Consider the following 17,695-nt stretch of genomic DNA (forward strand, 5'->3'; position numbering starts at 1 on the left):
CTCACTTGAGAAGGCAGTTACTCCCTGATGAGTTTTGCCAAGGAGCAAGGTCATGGGATGACGCAACTGCGGATTCCAGGACCAGACGCCCAGTTTCTCTTGCCTCCCCTTCAGGTGGCCTGGGACACAAGCCCTGGCTGAAAAGACAAGATAAATGGCCTTGGCTACCCCCACTCCCTTAGTTTCCATGACTACTGATTTCCCTATATAATGGGTAATCCCAAGATACTCAGGGAGCCAGGCTTTTGGAGCAATAGCCCGCCTGTGTCTCTGTGAGTTGCAACCCTCTAATAAATGCTTATTCTATTTAGCCCAACTCTTGTGTAGATCTTTCGGCTGTGAGTGGCACGGGTAGCAGGAGCCCCAGACTCAGTTTCTCTCCAGTTTCATTATTTCTTGTTGCATCACATAATGCAGCAAAGAATCTTTGACTTTGCAATGTTATGACTGATCAAGCTTCAGGTTTTTTCAGTCTGATTATTCCCTTATAAAATGCCTCATCAGCTTTTACTTAATGATTTTAATAACTATTAATGGTGATTGCCTAGATTCACTATTTCAGAGAGGTTACAAAGTGGCAGGATTATAAGTTAATCGTTCTTTCTTTATTTATTATTAAAATTCTTAGAACTTTTCCTGATCAGGTATTTGGTTACCTTGAGATATAGAAGAGTAGGGTAAATGCTTCCCCTTTTTTGCCTTGTTTACCATTTTTCAGAAAAACTCTTGGTTTTCTAACATCCTTAAAAGATTAATGGATTTACAAATTTGAACATACATGACATGTTTCAATCCATGGCAGATATTACTCTTTTTACTTAGTTTTTGCCCAATGGGAGTTCCTTCAGGTTGGCTCCTGAATTCTTTTACCACGACTGTCTTTTGATAACATCTTTGCTTTTGGCAAGATATGTTCCAAGATCACGTATATTTTTTGCCCCACACCTGGAATCAGCTATTTGTCCCAAAAGTCCCATTTTCTTTTAGTGGGAAATGATATTTCAAGACCACAGTCTGGGCCCTAGAGGATGCTCACTCTTATTGGACTGCTTATTTTTTTGAGGTCTTTTACTGGGTGGAACTAGGAAATCCTATTTTTCTTTAAGGTAATATATATCATAACCTATATTGATATTTTTAAACCAGGTTTAAGATTTCAAGTTTTTAATTCTTTGATTTTATATTTGTCTCTTTCTATAACAATGAAAAGGTTGGTTCATAGTTGACAATAGCATAGTAGTTTGTTTATTTTACTACAGTAGTGCCCCCTTATCCATGGAGGACACCGTTCCCAGACCCTCAGTATCCCCTAGATACCTGAAACTGCAGATAGTACTGAACTCTATAAATACTGGTTTTTTTTCCTACACATACATACCTATGTTAAAGGTTAATTTATAAATTAGGCACAGTAAGAGATTAACAACAACTAATAATGAAATACAACAATTATAACAATAAATTGTAATAAAAGTTATGTGAGTCTCGTCTCTGTGTGTGCGTGTGTGTGTGTGTGAGAGAGAGAGAGAAAGAGAGATAGACAGACAGACAGACAGACAGATTGAGACTAATGGGTAGGTAGTCGGTCATAAGTATGTTGGACAAAGGAATGATTCATATCCCAGCTTTCGTGTCCGTTGCCTCTACTCCCTTTCCATCTTCTTAAATATGACTGCTTTTCATTGGATGCTTATTTTTCCTTCATCTTATATTTTGTTTGTGTGTGTGTGTGTGTGTGTGTGTGTGTGTGTGTTCATAGATATTCATATCCTTTAGTCCCCTCTTGGATAAAAAGTACTATATATTTCACAGTATTATATACTTGCGCTTTTTTACTTGGCAGCATATCCTGGACATTTCTCCAAAGCAACATGTGGCAAGTTTTTTACTACTTTATAATATACTAGTGTGTGTCTAGCCCATCAGTACTTTACTGAAGGAACAGACACCCCCCTTTTGTTTTTTGGTTAGTATAGTGGTGCTATAGCCTTGTTTATAGAACACATATTTTTGCCATTTTGTCTTTGGGACAAATCATTAAAATGAGATTGTTGCTTCATAGCATAAATATGTAAGTAATCTTGCTAGATATTGTCTCATTGTACCATTTTTCACTACTATTAGCAGTGTAAGAACATATAAAACTTTTGAGTTTTTGCATTCTGATAGAAATTGTATATGAGTATAGCTTAATTTTGTGTTTTTCTTATTATAAATGTGGTTGTTGAAGGGCTGTTTAATGTCTTGTTCTATGAACTGTTTGTTCATATCTCTTACCTACCTATCTGTTGAGTTGTTAGTCTTTTTCTTCTTGATTTTTTTAGAAGTATTTTATGTTAGAGATGTTAGTTGATTAGCTGACATAATTTGAAGTATTTTTTTTTTACCCAGTTTGTACAGCTTTTTTATTATAATCGGTTTTTATTGACAATAATTCAAAATGTGGTAACCTTCAGCCTTGCATTTCCACTTCTGGGAATTTATCCTAGAATGCTGTACAGTTGTATATACAAAAGGATATTATTTATCCCAACAGTTCTGCTCCTGGATATATACCTAAGGGAATTGGAAACATGTTCTTACAAAAACTTGTACATCGGTGTTTATAGCAGCATTATTCACAACAGTCAAATAGAAACAACCCAAGTGTCTATTAACTGATGACTGAATAAAGACAATGCAGCATATCCAAACAATGGACTGTTGTTTGGCCATTAAATCGAATAATAAACATGGGTGAACCTTGGAAACATTGTGCTTAATGGAAGTATTCACAATAGGTCACATGTTGTATCATTTCATTTATGATTTCAGAATAGGCAAAACTATAGAGACAGAAAGTAGATTAGTGGTTGTCAGGGGATAGGGAAAGGGGAGAATGGGGGTAACTGCTAATGGGTACAGGATTTTGTAGGGGGGAGATGAGAATATTCCAAAATTAGAGACTGGTGATGGTTTTACAACTTTGTAAATATACTAAAAAAGAGTGAATTGTATACTTGAAAATGATTAATTTTATAGGAATGATATCTCAATAAAAAAATTAAAAATGCATATCATCAATCTAGTTATGACAAAACAATAGACAAATCCAAATTGAAGGACATTCTACAAAATAACTGGTAAAGAGTATACCAGTACTCGAGTCAAGATAATGAAAGTAAAAAATAAAAGTCTTAGGAACTATCTCAGATTGGAAAAGCCCATGAAAACATAAGAACTAGGTGCAGTGTGAAATCCTGGATTTGTCCTGAACCAGAACAAAAGTAAAAAATTAGTGGGAAAATGGTGAAATTCAGTTAATATATGTAGATTCACTCAAGTAATATGGCAATGTTAATTTCCAGATTTGGAAAATTGTACCATAGTTATATAAGATGTTAACATTTGGGGAATCTGGGTGAAGGGTATACAGGAACTCTGTACTGGTTTTGTAATTTTTCTATAAGTTTAAAATTATTTCAAAATAAAATTTTAAAAGTTATTGACTGTACCAATATTAAAAAAGTAGAACTCCATAGACATTCATCAATGGTGGAATGGTTAAAAGTATGGTACATTCATACAGTGGAATATACTGTGTACCTGTTACAGAGAATAAGGATTTGTATACAGTGACATAGAAAGAGAGAATAAAGTAAAAAGTAATATGTATTTGGAGGTCTTAGCAACTGCAGTCAGGCAAGAGAAAGATATAAAAGGCATCCAAATAGGAAATGACGAAGTCAAACTGTCACTATTTACAGATAACATGATTCTCTATATAGAAAACCCTAAAGACTCCACAAGAACACTACTAGAAACAATAAGCAAATACAATAAAGTTTCTGGATACAAAATCAATGTTCAAAAATCCATAGCTTTCTCATACTCTAATAATGAAGTGTCAGAAAAAGAAGTGGAAAAAATAACTCCTTTTGCAATTGCAACGAAAAGAATAAAATACCTAGGAATAAATTTAATGAAACATGTAAAGAACCTATATAACAAAAACTACAAGACCCTATTAAAAGAAGATACAACAAAGAAATGATAAGATATTCCATGTTCTTTGATTGGAAGAATCAACATAGTTAAAATGACCTTATTAAAGCATTATACAGATTTAATGCAATCCCCATCAAAATCTCATTGGCATTTTTTAAAGAAATAGAACAAAAAGTCATCAGATTTGTATGGAAGCACAAATTACCGCGAATTGCCAAAGCCATCCTGAGGGAAAAATAAAAAGGGCTGGAGGCATCACTCTGCCTGACTTCAAATTATAGTACAAAGCAACAGTAATCAAAACAGCATGGTACTGACAGCAAAATAGACACACAGACCAGTGGAACAGAATTGAGAGTCCAGAAGTAAACCCATATTTATAGGGGCAAATAATTTTTGACAAAGAAGCCAAAAACATACAGTGGAGAAAGGAAAGCCTCTTCAATAAATGGTGCTGGGAAAACTGGAAAGCCACTTGCAAAAGAATGAAACTAGACTGTTGTGTATCACCACACACCAAAAGTAACTCATAATGGATTAAGGACCTGAATATAAGGCCTGAAACAATAAAAAGCATAGAAGAAAACATAGGAACTAAAATAAGGACCTTGGACTTAAAGAGGATTTGGTGAATTTGACCTCAAAAGCAAGGGAAGTAAAAGTTAAAATAAATGAATGGGACTACATCAAACTAAAAAACTTCTGCTCAGCAAAAGAAATCGTCAACAAGGTAAAGAGACAAACATCCGAATGGGAAAATATATTTGCAAGCAACACTTCTGATAAGGGCTTAATATCCAAAATATACAAAGAACTCATGCAACTCAATAACAACAACAACAACAAAAATGATCCAATCAAAAAATGGGCAGATGAAACCTGAACAGACACTTCTGCCTAGAGGACATATAAGTGGCCAATAATATTTGAAACGATCCTCAACATCTCTAGCTATTAGCAAAATGCAAATCAAAACCACAATGAGATACCATCTCACACCTTTTAGAATAGCTATCATCAACAGGACAAGCAATAACAAATGTTGGAGAGGATGCGGAGAAATAGGAACCCTCATACACTGCTGGTGGGATTGCAAATTGGTACAGCCACTATAGAAAACAGTATGGAGGTTCCTCAAAAAACTAAGAATTGATCTACCATATGATCCAGCAATCCCTCTACTGGGTATTTACCCTAAAGACTTGAAATCTCATATCCGAAAAGATTTTTGCACACTGATGTTCATAGCAGCATTATTCACAGTGGCCAGGACATGCATGGCAGCAACCAAAATGTCCTACGATAGCTAATTGGCTAAGGAAGCTGTGGTACATATATACAATGGAATATTTCTCAGCCCTAAGAAGAGATGAAATACTGCCATTTGTGACAACATGGATGGACCTCGAGATAATCATGCTAAGCGAAATAAGCCACAGAAAAAGTTGAAAATCACATGATATCACTTATATGTGGGATATAAACCTAAAAGCAACAAATGAGCAGGACAAACAAACAGATTCATGGACATAGACTGTAGACTAGTGGTTATCAGAGGGTAGGGGGTGGTGAGGAGGGGTTAGGTAGACAGTTAAAGGGGGTCAAATATAGGGGGGTAGAGGGAGGGTGAAGTGGGTAGAGGGGATCAAATATATGGTAGCTGAAGGAAACTGGACTTTGGGTGGCAACAATAGAATTACAGATGTCAAATTATAATGTCCACCTATAAATTATATAATTGTATTAACCAATGTTACCCCAATAAACTTAATTTAAAAAAAAATAATAAAAATCTTACCACCTACTCTCTTCTCTTTATTAAATATTAATTATTGGCATCTTTTTGTCAAAAAGCTACAAGGCAGGTCATTGGCCTGTGGTCATCTTTTGAATGGGAGGAGGTGCCCCAAGTGTGGGTAGGGCCCCATGTGGGCAAGGGTGGCAGCCTGGAGATGCCGGGTGAGTGGTTGTAAAGAGGACAATAGGAAAGTAAGCAAAATGCTGAGGCCAGTGGGGACCAGGTTTCTCACAGTTGGAAAAGGTGGCGTGACCTGGAGAGGGGAGAGGCCAGAGTCACCTGTGGTGTTGGGCTGGAATTGGAAGTATTGGTCTGAAATCACGATTTTCATATATAAATAAATAAGCATAGCTGGGGAAAAAAAGTGATATGTATGTTCTCTTACCATTTATATAAAAGTATGTTTTTACCTATGAATGTACATTTATAAAAATATATAATTTTTAACATTGTCATTACCTTTAGAGAATAGAACATATTTATTCCCTTTATGGTTTTACAACTCTCGTATAATCATGTAACAGTTGTAATTTTTTTAGCATATGTATTTCATAAAAAAAGAATTTAAAAAGGCAATAAACTTGTTTGGCTCTACTGTTTTACAAAGTATTATATGTAGGAAATGAGCTAAATACAAGTATGTAGTTCCCTTTCATAAGTTTGATATTTTGGTTCTTTGTATTTAAGCCCATCATCTGACTTTTAGGAGTATTTGTGCAGCAACTCATTGGTTGTTTGCTGTGTCCTACTTTGAAAGAAATCCCAGGGAGTAGTTGTTTTGCACCATGTCTTGTTTTAATAACTGGTTACAAACATCTGTATAGCCAGAGTGATGTTAAACCTTAAGTCATCTCTCTCCTTAGGAGAGAATCACAGTAGTTAGTTAACAGCTGAGTCTAGAAGTTGTTTTTCTTCTCAAGCAATGCAGTGTTAATTCCTCAAATTGGGGAAAAAAAAAAAATCATTGTTTATTGTTTCCTATGATGGGTAACATACAGACAGTCCTTTTTGTTCCCTTACAAGCTAATTTCTAATATGCTAGGAAAATCATCACTAAGTTAAAAAAAAAAAATCCTTACAGTTAGCACTCTGGAGAATCCTATGTGTAAGAGGCAGCTCAAAGACAAGTCTAGACCTGCAGTTGCTCTTGGCTCTATTTGGAGTTTATAGTTGGGGTTTATTTTTGAAAGAAATGGGCCTTAATCCATATGAATGTCTTGTCTTTAATCACATGGGCTTCCTTTCCTTCAGTGTTAGCTGCTTTTGAAGATCTTTTTTCTAAGGAAAGAGGATGCTCTTTTGGGATCCCTTACATGATTTTGGATATTCCACATGCATTACAGTTGACCCTTCATATCTGTGGGTTCCACTTCCATGGGTTCAACCAACCTAGGATGGAAAATACTGGAAAAAATATTACATAGTTGCTGATATATACTATGTAATTAGGCCTACTATGGTTGCTGTGCTGCATCTGTACTAAACATGTACCTTTTTTCCCCTGTCATTATTCCCTAAATAATACAGTATAATAACTATTTACAAAGCATTTACATTGTATTAGGGATTATAAATAATCTAGAGATGATTTTAAACATATGGGAGGGTATGTGTAGGTTATATGCAACTATTATACCACTTTATATAAGGGACTTGAACATCTTTGGATTTTGGTATCAGAGGGGCAGAGGCTATTATCCTAGAACCAATCCCGCACAGATACTAACAGACTACCGTATATGAAAATGTGTGTGTATATGCGCGCACACACACACACACACACACACACACACACACACACACATACATACACACGTTTTCCTTTAACTTTAGTAAAATGCATATAACATAAAATTAACCATTGTAACTGTTTTTAAGTGTATAGTTCAGTAGTGTTAAGTATGTTTATATTGTTGTGCAACCGATCTCCAGAACTTTTTCATGTTGCAAAACAAACTATAGCCATTAAATAATAATTTCCTGTTTCCCCCTACCCTCAGCCCCTGGCAACCACTATTCTACTTTTTTTTTTCTGTGTTTGATTACTCTAGATACCTCACATAAGTGAAATCATACTGTATTTGTCCTTTTGTGATTGGCTTATGGCACTTAGAATAATGTCCTCAAGACTCATCCATATTGTAGCATGTTCTACCTGCTTATATTAAGTTAGATGACACCCATTCTCCCTCACCTCCCAATTCCACTAATAGTACTATAAATTGTTGTTGTTGTAAATAATGGATCCTTTATTTTCTTTATTAAAATTATTGGGATGACATTGGTTAATAAAATCAAATAGTTTTCAAGTGTACAATTCAATAATATGTCATATGTATATTACATTGTGTGTTCACCACCCAAAGTTAAATTCCCTTCCATCACCAAGTATTTGACTCCTTTTACCCTTGTAACCATTAATCTGTGTCCATGAGTCCTTTTGTTTGCCATGTTTGTTTGATGCTTTCAGTTTTATATCTTACATGGTGAAATCATATAGTCCTCAACTTTTTCTGTCTCACTTATTTTGCTTAGCATGATAATCTCAAGATACATCCATGTATCGCAAATGGTAGTATTTCATCTTTTCTTATGACACATATTCCATTGTATATATGTACCACATTTTCTTTATCCATTCATCTATCTAATGATGGGCACTTAGTTGTTTCCACGTCTTGGCCACCGTGAACAATGGTGCTATGAACATCAGGGTGCATATATCTTTGCAGATAAATGTTTTCAAGTTTTTTGGGTAAATACCCAGAAGAGGGATTGCTGGGTCATGTGGTAATTCTATTTTTAGTTTTTTACTTTTTTGGTCTCATCTTCAGGAGGTGATATCTCAGCAATTCTTGTTGCCTTTTCTGACCACAGATGTCTATAACATCTAACTACTAATCTCTTTAAAGAAAATATTAAAATGTTTGAATGAATATTCTTTAATCTCACAAATATTTTATTGAGTTTATGTTTGGGCTGACAGATGAGATTGGAGAAGTATAAAAGAGACCTCAAAACAGTCTTAAAGTTTAAATTTAATCATGAGGGCAAAGGGGGTTATATCAGTTAATAATTGCTGCATATGAAATACCCCCAAATTCAGTGGTTTAAAACAACCATTTGACAGTTTTTGGGGTTAGCAATTAGGGCTATACACAGCTGGGGGTTCTTCACAGGATTTGCTTGGAGTTATTCATGCTTCCACAGTCATCTGCAGGCTTGATCAGAGTTGGGTTATCTAAGAGGGCTTTGCTTCTATGTCAGGCAGTTGGTGATGGCTGTTCACTGATTGGTCTAAAAGGCGTCAGTAGGAAGGGCCTCAAATACTGTCACCCTTCTGGGCCTAGAAGGGATTTCTCCACTTCTTCTTAAAGGCCTCTGGAGACCTAGGTTCAGAAGTCCATATTGTCGCTTCACCTGACATCTGTTGGCTAGAGCAAGATGTTAGGCCAGCCCCAGTTCAGCAAAGTGGGAGAAACAGACTCCACCTATTGATGGAATCGTCAGCACAGTCATGTTGCAAATATGTTGTGTGTACAGGAGTGGGAGGAATTTGTTGTTCATTTTTCATAGTCTTATACAAGAATGATAGGATGAGATTTGTATTTTAGAGTAATCACACTGGGTGTAATGTCAAGAAAGATTTGGAAGAGGGCAGGGAAGAGTAGTCAAGACAGGGTTAAGAGGCTATTGCAGTCATCTATGGGAGAGATGGTAATATGAATGTGTAAAGACATTACTACACATTTTTCATCCTCTGCTTCTAAATGTCTCAAGATATTCCATACAGATTTGTAAAAGGGCAAAATGGAGAGAGGAGATATTGACCTGATCCAGAGAGGCTGTACTAGATCAGGATCAACTGGAAATAATTGGTTAAGTTTTGATAAAGCCTTTCTATTAGTTCAGATAATTTAAAGGAGAAATCTGTGATACTTATTCCCTCAGCATGCTGGCCACTAAGAGCTTAGGAAGAATTGAGTGTAAGGAAGATTTATTTTTGTTACCTTATATCCAGTTTCCCATACAAAGTTCTCATCATATCAAGGCCCGCCTGCTGCATTTTTCTCATACATTATTGGGTAGGGATACATTATAGTTCAATTAAAGTAATTGAGGTAGAGGTGAGAGTATTAAAGTTTTGCATTTTAGAAGAGATGTTTGTTAGTTGACATTTCTAAATATATAATGTGTGAGCAAATGTGGGTTGTCTTTTTTTGCAAGGTGTTAAAAATAACAATAGCATAAAGATATATATTCACAGACTAAAGTGTATATCTGTTTTTCTGTCTAATCAGCGTTGCAAGCACATGGATCTCTATCCCATTGGTCTCCATAAATAGAGATTCATTGCCTGGAAAAGAGCACCAGACCACAGAAACCGCAAATGAAAAATAGGGTAGTTCTTCAGTTCTCCCTACTTGTAGCTCAGAGTTTTTGAGATTCTTGTAATGCGTGATGCTTGATTAATAAAATGAATGATTCCAAAGGAATAGTTAGGCTATTTATTGACATATTCACCAACCCACTATTTTGAAGCAATTGCTTTGCAATGTGGGTGGGTGACTATCAGAATTTTCACTGTAATAATTACGAAATTATTAGTAAAAGCATATAGGCTATTAAATTTATTTTTGCCACCACTTCTACTTTTGTAATCATACCCATTCCATTTTCACATTTCCATGATTGACTTAAAATTGTCTTTTTTTCCAGGTAATTTGAGTCAAAACCCAAAGTTCACATATTGTTTTTCGTTAATATTTCTTAAATTTCTTTTTGTCCATTTTACTAACATAGTTCTCCCTCCCTTTTTTTTTCCTTTGGCTATATATCACTTGTTGAAGAAACTTGGTCAGTTGTTTCAATTTCTTTTTTTTTCTACATTCTGGGTTTTGCTGTTTAAAAGACCCAAGGAAAGACATTAGTCTCAGAGCCTTCTTCCATTTCATATATTTTGTTGAGCACTTGTTACTGTAGTGGAGTGAGAGAAGGGCTATTTGGGATACATCTTTGAACAAAACAGACAAAAATCCTTTCCTTCATGGCATTTACACTCCCATTCCAGGGGAGGTAGACAATAAACAAAAATGAATTGTAAAGTTTGTTAGAAAACAATAGAGGGTAAGAAGGGAATAGAGAGTGTAGGACCTTGCTGGATGTGTAAGATATGTAGCTAAATGCAGTGGGAGCCACTGAGAGTGGAGCAAAGGAGTAATATAATCTAATTTACATTTAAGCAGGTCACTCTGACTGCTGTGTAGTGGATGAAGAGGCAAGGGTGCAAAGCTCCTGTGTAATCGTGGCAAGAGATGGTATAGGATTCAATGGGGGAGAGCCTGCAAGCAAGGGAGTAGTCAAAGGACAGTTGGCCAGGTTTCTGCTGGAATGACTGACACAAGGTCTCAGAGGTTAGTCACAAGTCTCAGCTGAATAGTTACTAACAATCTCCATTCACTATTCTGTTGATAAAGGACTATTGTAAACTGGTGCTTTTTGAAGGTTGTATTATGTTAATGGCTTTTGATTTTTTTTTTTTTTGAGTTGTTAGGTGTTTGTTTCTTTTTATTTCTTCTAAACTTCATAAAATGCTTTCTGTTTTGCAAATGTCTTATTTAGTGGCATTTAAAATTTTTCTTGGTTCTTTTTGAAAAATTTCAAAACTACAAAAAAATAAAAGAATAGTAAAATGAATAGTCAGTCCCTTCATCTAAATTCAGCAATAAACATTTTGTAACATTAGCTTCAGAAAATATATATGTATCAATTTTTTTTTTTTTTTTTGGCCAATCCATTTGACAGTAAGTTGCAGACATCAAAAACACACAAGAAATTTAACATCAATACCATATGATTATCTAATATATATAGTCCATATTCAGATTTTTTATTGTTGTCCACTTTTCATCTAGGATTCAGTCCAGGGTCTCCCATTTGGTTGTTATGACTCTTGTCTCCCTACTTTTACTTTTGTCTTTTATGACATTGATATTTTTAAGGAGAACAAGCTAGTTGTCTTGTAAAACAGCGGTCCCCAACCTTTTGGGCATCAGAGACCGGTGTTCCTGTGTGATCTGAGGTGTGCCTCATGATCTGAGGCAGAGATGAGGAGGTAATGCTAGCACTGGGGAGCAGCTGCAAGTACATATGGAAGCTTCTCTCGCTCGGGCCACACACCTGCTGTTGGGAACCCCTGTTATAGAATGTCCCACAGTCTGGATTTGTCTGATCATTTCCTCATGATTAAATTCTAGTTAAACCATGCAGATGTTCTTTTACCTTTTGAAGATTTAAAAATTTAAACATAGGAATAGTGTAGGTTTTATAAAGTCTAAGTGTTACTTCTGTTTCTACAAAGTGCTAGCGAAGCACCTGTTCTTGTAATAAGCATTGTCACAGAGTCTGAGAACATTAATTGAGGGGAATTTTAGATTTCACCTTCGGAAGTCACAGACTGCAGAAAAGTAGCAGAATGGGCATAGTCTTAAAACAAAATAGAAACAGAAAGCTGGATTTTGACACCTTCAAGACCCAGTTGATTTTTTAATAAAGCTGTATTGATGGGATAAGTAGAAACTCTATAATCTTGGTACTTTCTGTAATTAGGGAAGATGAATGAATTAGGGATACCATAGAATGAAGTTTCATCTGACATATTAATAATAGGTCCTAAGTTTATAGAATGTGTATGTGTGTGTGTGCGATACCATCTTAGGAGAATGGATTTTTTAAATCTTTGCACTATTTTTCATAATAACTTTCTTCCTTTTTTAGCTACAAGGCTTTAGCCGACCAAGTGTATACCATGCTGCTGTTGTCATTTTCCTTGAATTCTTTGCGTGGGGCCTATTGACAACTCCAATGTTAACTGTAAGTATTGCTAAACTAGATCATGAGAGCAAAAGAGTTCTTAAGCATATGTTCATATGGCTATATGTCTAAGTATGTGTCTGAGAGTAGCTCTTGACAGTAATTTAAGACTGCTTATTCCATTGGGTTGTTTCCACCAGCAACAAAATACCCAGACTGTTCATTAAATATTCCTGGGCAGCAAGGCACTCCCACTGAACCAGAATCTTGGTTCATAGCGAATGAACTATATATATATATATTTAGGAAGAGCATTAAAATATCTTAGAGGAAATTATCACAAAGCTTTGAAGTTTGTAAATTACTTTATATGAGTGTAATTGCCTTTGACTTAAGAATATAGTAAATAGGAGATTGCTATTTGTCTGCAGAGGCTGTATTCAGTTTCTTAGAAAGAACTTAGATGTATGGTATGGTTAGCGGGAAGAGAGATGCTGAAGAAAAGATTGAGGTATAGATTTTAGGTGCCTAGTAATGATTTAACACTTAATTTTAATAAAGACATATTTTAATTGGCCTTAAATTTCAATAGTCTTAAATTGTTCTTTACATATCACTGGTGGTTAAAATCCTTACCTGGAAGCCAGTCAAGATGGCGGAGTAGGTAAATGCTGTGTTTGCCTCTTCTCATGACCCCATTAAAATTACAACTAAAATAGAGAACAGTCAACCTGGAGAATCACCTGAAGACTAGCTAAGTGGAACTCCTATAACTAAGGTTATAAAGAAGAGATCATGTCGAGATCAGTAAGAGGGGTGGAAATGTGAAATGGGCTGGTCTCACACCAACACGTGGCTGTTGAGAATCGAGAAGGGTATCTCAGCTGCAGAGGTCCCTGCCAAAAAGCAAGGGGTCCCAGCCCAGGGATCAGTACTGAGAAAAGTAGTCCTCACAATAGCTGGCTGTGAACATCAGAGGCAATTCTGTCTTGTCCTGGTGAGATGGAGGGGTGCTGGAAGCTTAGGAATCCTCTAAAAGGCCCATGCACATACTCACTGACTCCCAATCATTCACCCTAAGCTCTAGCAAAGAGTCAGTTTCTCAAAAGGTACCAGAGACATACAGGGAGAAACGGATTTGTGTGTCTTCAAAGTGAAGGCTGCCATTGTCCCTGTGTTGAGCATTCCCCCCACACAGCTGCAGGGGCAGGCGGACGCCAAATCTGAACCTTTATTAACCCGATGAACATAGCTCACTCATTCTCTGAGACCTCACTCCACCCAAATTGCACTCTGCCCTTGGTTATTTCAGTGCCTATCCCTCACAGGCAGCTTATGCTGCAGTCTTTCTTTAAAAATTTCAAAGTTCTGCTGGCCCCAGGTAGGCGGCAACTGACCTCAGTGTACCCTGCTCGTTTTGCTGAGTGACCCCAGGCCAAATGCAGGGGGCAACTGGCCTTGAGTCATAGTGTGGAATCTCCCACATGCCTCTGGGCCCAGCACAGGCAGTTGCCGACTGTGGATCTCTTTGTAGCTCCTGTCAGATGGGCCCAGGCCGGGCACAAGCAGCACCTGCCCTCCGCCTGTACTGGAGACCCTCCCAAGAGGCCCCAGAATCAACACACAGTGGCCTACCTCAGACTACAACAGTGTACCACCTCTTAGATCCACAAACAGCATACCCAGAGGGTAGTTTCAGAAGTCACCAGAACATGCTGGGGCAAATCCTGCTCCGTGGAGTCAGCCCCCTCTGTAGTTGTGGCCAGTTTTCACAGCAAGTCAGCCTGAGGGTCAACCTTACCCATGGACAAGCCAACAACAATCAAGGCTCAACTATGACAGAAGGGCACACACAATCCATACAAGGGGCACTCCTGGACACCAGGCTTGGGTGAACAGGGAGACTGGTAGATGTGGTCGGTCTGCCTAATACATAGAAGCAAACAGAGAGGCAGGCAAAATGAGACAAACATGTCTCAAATGACAGGACAGAAGAAAACTCCAGAAAAAGAGCTAAACAAAATGGAGGCAACCAATCTACTAGATACAGAGTTCAAAACACTGGCTATAAGGATATTCAGTGCACTTAGAGAAAAATAGATCAACTCAGAACTTTAACAAAGAGATAGTAAAAAAGGACATAGAAACCATGAAAGAGTCAGCGATAGAGTACAGTAACAAAGAATATACTAGAAAGAATCAATAGTAGATTAATTGAAGCAGAGGATTGAATCAGCGATTTGGAAGACAACACAGCAGAAAACACCCAATAAGAGTAGCAAAATTTAAAAAAAGAATTTGAAAAATGAGGATTGTTTAAGGAACCTCTGGGACAACTTCAAGTGTACCAATACCAAGCACATCATAGTACCAGAAGCAAAAGAGAGAGAGCAAGGGATTGAAACCTTATTTGAAGTAGTGACTGAAAACTTGCCTAACCTGGTGAAGGAAATAGACATACAACCCTAGGAAGCTCAGAGTCCCGAACAAGATGAACCCAAAGAGGCCCACACCAAGACACGTCATCATGCCAGTTTAAGGACAATTTAAAAGCAGCAAGAGAAAAGCAGTTAGTTACATGTAAGGGAGTTCCCATAAGACTGTCAGCTGATTTCTCAACAGAATTTGCAGGCCGGAAGGAATTGGCACAAAATATTCAAAGTGATGAATTGCAGAGACTTACAACCAAGATTACCTAGCAAAGCTATCATTTAGAATCAAAGGACAGATAGAGCTTTCCAGACAAGAAAAAGCTAAAGGAGTTCATTACCGCCAAGCCAGTATTACAAGAAATGTTAAATGGACGTTTTTAAGGAGAAAAAGAAGAAAAACATAGATGTGAATAATAAAATGACAATAACTACATACATGTCAATAATCACTTTAATGTAAAGGGATTAAATGTTTCAATCAAAATATAGATGACTGAATAAGAAAATAAGACTCATACTTATACTGTCTATAAGAACCAACTTCAGATTGAAAGACACACAGAGACTGAAAGTAAAGGGATGGGAAAAAAATATTTCATGCAATGAAAATGAAAAAAAAAAAAAACTAGGCTAGCAATACTTATTTCAGACAAAATAGACTTTAAAAGAAAGGATAGTCACATCAGAAGCATGGTGATGTAAGGGGTCTCCTTTGTCTCTCCCCTTGAAATTTCAACAAGTTGAATAGCTATAATTCAACAAGGATTTTCAGCCTAACGTACAAACACTTCTGAGAGGTCTGCACATTGAAACATCTAAAGATGGGCAAATTGGGGCAACTGGGAGAAAGGAATGGAGAAGAGCAGAGATGAGTGCCACAAAAACAGCACGGATATCACTATGGGACTCAAGGAGAGAGGAGGAATCAGGTTGTTGCATACACTCTCATTAGCCCTGATCATTCCTGCCTGAGTGATTAGCATATACTATGCCTGAACCCGGCCACTCAGCAGGAGGTGAGTGGCAGGCAAGCAAGCGAAGCTTCTTCTGTATTTGCAGCTGCTCCCTAGTGCTAGCATCATCGCCTCGGCTCCACCTCAGATTATCAGGCATTAGATTCTCATAAGAGCACCAGTTCCTGGTGTCAGAAAAGTTGGGGACTGCTGCAGTGATCTATTGAGGCAGAGACCAGAATACAGAAGTGCAACAGCTATGTTCTAGTAGCTGCCACTGCCAGGCAGAAAACAAATTCACTGAGCCTGACCAACTCTCCCCACCCTCCCAGAACTCACTTTTCCGCATCTTGCCAGAACTAGCAGCAGGCCTCAGAAAAAAACTATCAGCAAGTGTCAGACAACAAAGCAGAGTATATACAGCTCAGACAACTGAAGACACAGCTTTTGAGAGGCAGATGCACGCTGCTACTAATCCCAGTGATGGGTGGAGATACAGAGGTAAGGCAGCTGAGGTCTGGCAGTCACCATTACTAGGAGGAAAACAAAGCTGCAAACACACCAGCTGCTTCTCCCAACCTACCCAGCCACCACTCATTGAGGCTGGTCCCAGCATAGGCTACTGAGGCAGCACTGGCCCTTTAGGGGCTCAGAACCCAATCATCTACCACATTCTTGCACAGGGGTGGAGCCCTGGACCAAGGCATCCTGGTCACAGAGGAGACACCCATCTCCCCAGAGAATAAAGGGCAAATTTGTTAATTCTCATAAATGCCAAAGTAGAGAAATAATCCATCAAATACTATGAACAACCAAAGTAACGAGGCAGCTCAGAAAGAAAATGCATTATCTCCAGAAAACAAACTTAAAGACGTGGAAATATGTGATTTAAATGACAGAATTCAAGATTGCAGTTCTGAGAAACTCAACAAGATACAAGAAAACTCATGCAGTTTAATGAACTCGGAAATAAAGTTAGCAAACAAAAGGAATACTTTACCAAAGAGATTGAAACATAAAGAACCAAATAGAAATTCTGGAACTGAAGAACTCCATAAAAGAGCTGAGGAATGAAATAGCAAGCTTAGGAAATAGAGCTGACCAAATGAAGGAAAGAATTAGTGATGCCAAAGACAAATCTGGAAATGAAGCAGATGGAAGAAGAGAGAGACTTGAGAGTAGGAAAAAAAAAAATGAACTCTACAAGAACTATTTGACACCGTCAGTAAAAGCAATATAAGAATAATGGGTTATACCAGAAGGAAATGAGAGGGAGTGGGGAACAGAGGAGCATATTCAAACAAATAGTTGACAAGAATTTAACAAATCTAAGGAAAGAACTGGATCTTCGAATCCAAAAAGCAAACAGAACACCTAAGTATCTCAATCCAAAAAGGCCCTCTCCAAGGTACATTATACTAAAACCCAAAAACTAATAACAGAATTCTCAAGGCAGCCGGGGAAAAGATGACGGTAGCCTATAAAGGAAATCTTATTAGATTGAATTTTTAAGCAGAAACTCTACAAGTTAGGAGGTAGTGGAAACAAATATTCAAACTATTGAAAGAGAGAACTTACCAGCCTAGAATAATTTATCCAGCAAAGTTATTCTTTAGATATGAAGGAGAAATAAAGACCTTTCCAGACATACAGAGGCTAAGGGAATTTTCTGCCATGAAGCCTGCATTACAGGAAATAATGAATAGGGTCAT

The 17,695-nt window shown here is 37.3% G+C and overlaps 1 protein-coding gene across 2 annotated transcripts in view; it reads left to right on the top strand.

Moving 5' to 3' along the window:
* MFSD14B (major facilitator superfamily domain containing 14B) overlaps positions 1-17,695 on the top strand; it is a 92,221-nt gene that overhangs the window by 19,290 nt on the left and 55,236 nt on the right. The window contains exons 1-2 of one of the 2 annotated variants that reach the window (XM_025040450.1): positions 11,057-11,199; positions 12,563-12,658. In XM_025040450.1, coding sequence (XP_024896218.1) covers positions 12,650-12,658 — 9 coding nt within the window. In that variant the 5' untranslated portion in view covers positions 11,057-11,199; positions 12,563-12,649. Of the gene's footprint in view, positions 1-11,056; positions 11,200-12,562; positions 12,659-17,695 lie in introns of those variants that run through there. The other variant, XM_006922789.3, reaches the window with a different exon arrangement.

Source organism: Pteropus alecto, unplaced genomic scaffold, assembly GCF_000325575.1.
Source record: "Pteropus alecto unplaced genomic scaffold, ASM32557v1 scaffold129, whole genome shotgun sequence".
NCBI classification, from domain to species: domain Eukaryota; kingdom Metazoa; phylum Chordata; class Mammalia; order Chiroptera; family Pteropodidae; genus Pteropus; species Pteropus alecto.